The sequence below is a fragment of the Trachymyrmex cornetzi genome, unplaced genomic scaffold, assembly GCF_001594075.2.
Source record: "Trachymyrmex cornetzi isolate Tcor2-1 unplaced genomic scaffold, Tcor1.1 scaffold166, whole genome shotgun sequence".
NCBI lineage: Eukaryota > Metazoa > Arthropoda > Insecta > Hymenoptera > Formicidae > Trachymyrmex > Trachymyrmex cornetzi.
The window spans coordinates 873,699-877,560 of record NW_017296266.1 but is presented as its reverse complement, the minus strand read 5'-3'; the positions used below and the strand labels follow the sequence as shown (position 1 = coordinate 877,560).

At 41.5% G+C, this 3,862-nt stretch overlaps 1 protein-coding gene across 1 annotated transcript; it reads left to right on the top strand.

Annotated features, from left to right (window-relative positions):
• The first annotated feature begins 1,575 nt into the window (after positions 1–1,575).
• LOC108759039 (uncharacterized) lies at positions 1,576–3,266 on the top strand. The gene is made up of 3 exons (XM_018504294.1): positions 1,576–1,766; positions 1,843–2,750; positions 2,806–3,266. Exons 1-3 carry the CDS (start codon positions 1,576–1,578, stop codon positions 3,264–3,266), a joined length of 1,560 nt encoding a protein of 519 aa, XP_018359796.1.
• Positions 3,267–3,862: the final 596 nt, after the last annotated feature.

Sequence of the window (3,862 nt, the reverse complement as noted above, 5' to 3'; positions counted from 1 at the left end):
TGCTCGGATGCCCGGAACTCGCTGACTCGCGTAAAGACACGCGTGTCTCGCGCTGCGCGCCCACTTGGCGCGAGACATTACAGTGTCTCTTGATTTACAAAATTGACTTCCGTTGATGGTATCCGAATAAATTTTTTTAGAATAGAGATATTCTTTGAATACAAAATGATAATGGTGTCAACTATTTCCAGCTTACAGAATAATTTAAAAACTAACTGATCGACTTTTCATATTTTATTTAGAAATAGGTATAGTACTAGTATAAACTGTATAATTAAAAAAGAATTAATTTGAAGTGGAATTTGAAGGAAATTTCCTTATTGCCTGTGCCTATTGTGTTTAAAGCCGGTTCTACATTAGTTGCAAGCCGATCGCAAGTTTGTTACACCAGCCAATCTCTGAAGCTTGCATTTTGAAATCAACGCTTCATATTGGCTGTCGCAACAAAATTTGCGATCAGCTTGCAACTAATGTAGAACCAGCTTAAGCCTTCAAACAGGTCCCCTGATCAAAATTGACGAATACCAAGCATCAATTTTGATCACGTGACCTGTTTGACGCTCGAATCGAAAGTCGAGCGTCAGCATGAAAATACAACCTAATGCGTATGCGTGGTGGAACATGCGACAGAGAGAGCAGCCCTGATTGGCCGCTTGAGTTATTTTGAAGGCGACGAGATGCCGCGTTTTTTTGCAAGTATGGCATAGTCGCCCGGTTCACCTGGCACGGCAGACGCGTTTCAGTCTTATCGGTGAGTGTCTTCAAAGTAAAAGCGCGGTCGCATGATTTAACTGAAAATTAAGTTACAGTGTTAGTGTGTGTGTGCGCGCGTGTGTGTGTGGTGTGTGTGGTGTGTGTGGTGTGTGCGTGCGTGCGTGCGTGCTTGCGTGCGTGCTTGCGTGCGTGCTTGCGTGCGTGCTTGCGTGCGTGGTGTGTGTGCGTGGTATGTGCGCGTGTGCGTGTGCGTGCGTGCGCGCGCGTGTGTGTGCGTGTGTGTGCGTAGTTAAATGTAACGAACATGTACATTAAATTTAATAAATTTTCATGTAAAGTACATTAAATTTTATGTACATGTACACAAATATACTTTTCAGTTATAAATATATTAAATTTAACACATTAAAATTTGTTCCTAGGCAAGGTGGGATAGAACTCGTTACTTCGCGTTAACCTTGGTTTACAGGATATTGGTGTATATCAGTGTATATCTTTGTTTTGATCTCCACGCGAAGCGAGTTTTACACCACCTCTCCCCCCTGTCAAGGGGCTCATGACTTTCCATGCGAAGTGAGTTAGGACATTTAGAGGCGCTTTCCATTTAATAACACAAGTCTACACAAATATCGTTCTGTCCTTGGCTACGTTCCGTTTCACGCATGATGCTCATGATGCATCATTTATCCTCGTTATTCACTGAATATTAAACAAGGATAAATGTTGCATCATTCGCATCATTCTGGTGCGATTCTACGATAGTATTAGGCTGGATACGTACTCAACCAAATCTTCTCTCGGTTTTCGAATCCAACAGAGTAGCGCGCATTCAAGAGTTAACCGAGATAGGGGCGTGGAGGCATGTGCCCACGGAAAGTAACCCTGCCGATTGGACATCACGCGGAGCGAATCCAAATGAGCTACAGGGCGCTAACATCTGGTGGAACGGACTTGAATTTTGCGAAGAAACCCCGAGTATTGGCCAAAAATGCCAAACGTAGAGCCCACCACAAATACGGGGAATTCCATATTTTTCGTAAAAACATCAAAAAGTACAATGATAGACGAATTGTTCAAACGGCATTCAAAGTTGCCTAAAATCATAAAAATTTTCGCTTATTGTCGTAGATTTATACAGTGCTTAAAAACAAAAGAGAAGCAAGCAGGGGGTATAAGCGCTGAGGAGTACGAAAATTCTCTAATAGGACTAGCCAAAATGTCTCAGCTTAATGCCTTTGAAGAAGAAATAGACTCACTTAGGGCCGGTGTCCCAATTACAAAGGGAAGATTAGCTTCCTTAACACCATTCGTAGACGAAAATAAGATTCTGCGAGTGGGAGGTAGGTTAAGAAACTCATTATTCGAGAAGGATAAAAAGCATCCGATTATCTTAGACTCAGCTCAAATATTTACCAAGCGTCTTTTCGAGTGCATGCATAAACGATTGTTACACGCGGGCCCTTCTCTATTGCTGGCGTCAATATGGGAACAGTTCTGGCCACTAAGAGGGCGGAACTTAGCTAGAAAGGTAGTACGCGCTTGTACCACATGCAGTAGAGTTAATCCAAGACCAGTAAAAGCGCTGATGGGTAATCTACCGCGAGCACGGGTCTCCCAGGCTTTCCCATTTTCCGCCACCGGAGTAGACTATGCCGGGCCCTTTGCTGTAAAGGATCGTAAAGGGAGAGGGTATAAGACAAACAAATGCTATATATACGTGTTCGTATATCTTTCGACGAAAGCATTGCACTTGGAACTTGTATCTGACTTAACCAAAGACGCATTTATCGCAACCTTAAGGCGTTTCGTGTCCCGTCGAAGAAAACCATCACAGATATACTCCGACAACGGAACAAGCTTTGTTGGAGGCAATAACGAATTGATAGAGCTAGGAAAGTTTTTCGCGAAAGAATGTAAGGAGCTAGGTGAAACGATAGCGGACTTAGGAATCTCATGGCACTTCATTCCTTCTTATTCGCCTCATTTCGGTGGTTTGTGGGAGGCAGGAGTAAAGGCAACTAAATATCACTTAGAGAGTAGCTGGGAGCACGTTGCTAACATATGAGGAACTTTGTACGTTTTTAACCCAAGTCGAAGCGTTATTAAATTCCCGACCATTGACACCCTTATCCTCAGATCCGCACGACCTCTCTCCTCTCACTCCGGCTCATTTCCTGATTGGGCGTACTTTCAATTCAGTAGCCGATCCAGATTTGAGCCACTTAAAGCAATCAAGGCTATCTAACTGGCAAAGAATCCAACAATTGCAACAAAATTGGTGGAAACGCTGGAGCAAAGAATATATCTCCGAACTGCAGCAGAAAACCAAATGGAAGACGCCCTTTCCGGCTTTGGCAGTCAACACATTGGTATTGTTGAAGGAAGACCATTTGCCACCTGCCAAATGGAGACTTGGTCGCATTATGGAAGTCCACCCTGGATCCGACGGCATTCCCAAGGTTGCTTCCATTAAGACATCCACTGGAACCGTTCGTAGAGCCTTCAACAAACTCTGCCCTTTGCTACAGGATGAAGCAGACGTTCACATATAGGCTGCGAAAATCAATTATGACTCTACGATGGAGTACTTTAGATTATCAGTTCAGATTATTAATTTTTCTTTACATTGTTTGATAGTCAATTAGTTTATCGTAGCAGTAATGTGTTATTCCTTTTTTTTTAGAACTTATTTCGTTCGTCCATTAAATATTAATAGAAGTGTATATTGCGATTTAAGATTAAGAATACAATCTCCCAACGCCGGGGGCTTTATGTTTGATTTATTTGTCTCATAATTCTGTTCAAGAAATCGGTTTAAATTGTCTGCGTTGAACTCTATATTTGTTTTTTGTCAACTAAGGCGCCTCAAGCGTTCATGTAGAAAATTAGAATAAAAAATGGTCACAACGTCCGAACGTGCTTTTTTCATTGCGGAAGTAAATCCAGCACAAACAAAACGGTCATAAAAGTAAGATATAGTATAACAATAATTGATTTTATTTTTATAGAACAAGAAATAAGCCCATCATTATTGTTAAATATTTCAGAGGAAATATTAATGGAATTAATACGTACTATTGGTGCAAGATGTACTTTTATAGAAAAAAGAAAACAATACTTAGAACAGCAATCAAATAAGGTAAATAAG

Bases quoted from the DNA above. Each gene is read 5' to 3' on its own strand.
- LOC108759039 (XM_018504294.1), top strand. From the start codon at position 1,576: ATGTGCCCACGGAAAGTAACCCTGCCGATTGGACATCACGCGGAGCGA. The intron at 1,767-1,842 runs GTACAATGATAG...TTATTGTCGTAG, and splicing joins TTTCGTAAAAACATCAAAAA to ATTTATACAGTGCTTAAAAA. The intron at 2,751-2,805 runs GTAGCTGGGAGC...TTTTAACCCAAG, and splicing joins AACTAAATATCACTTAGAGA to TCGAAGCGTTATTAAATTCC.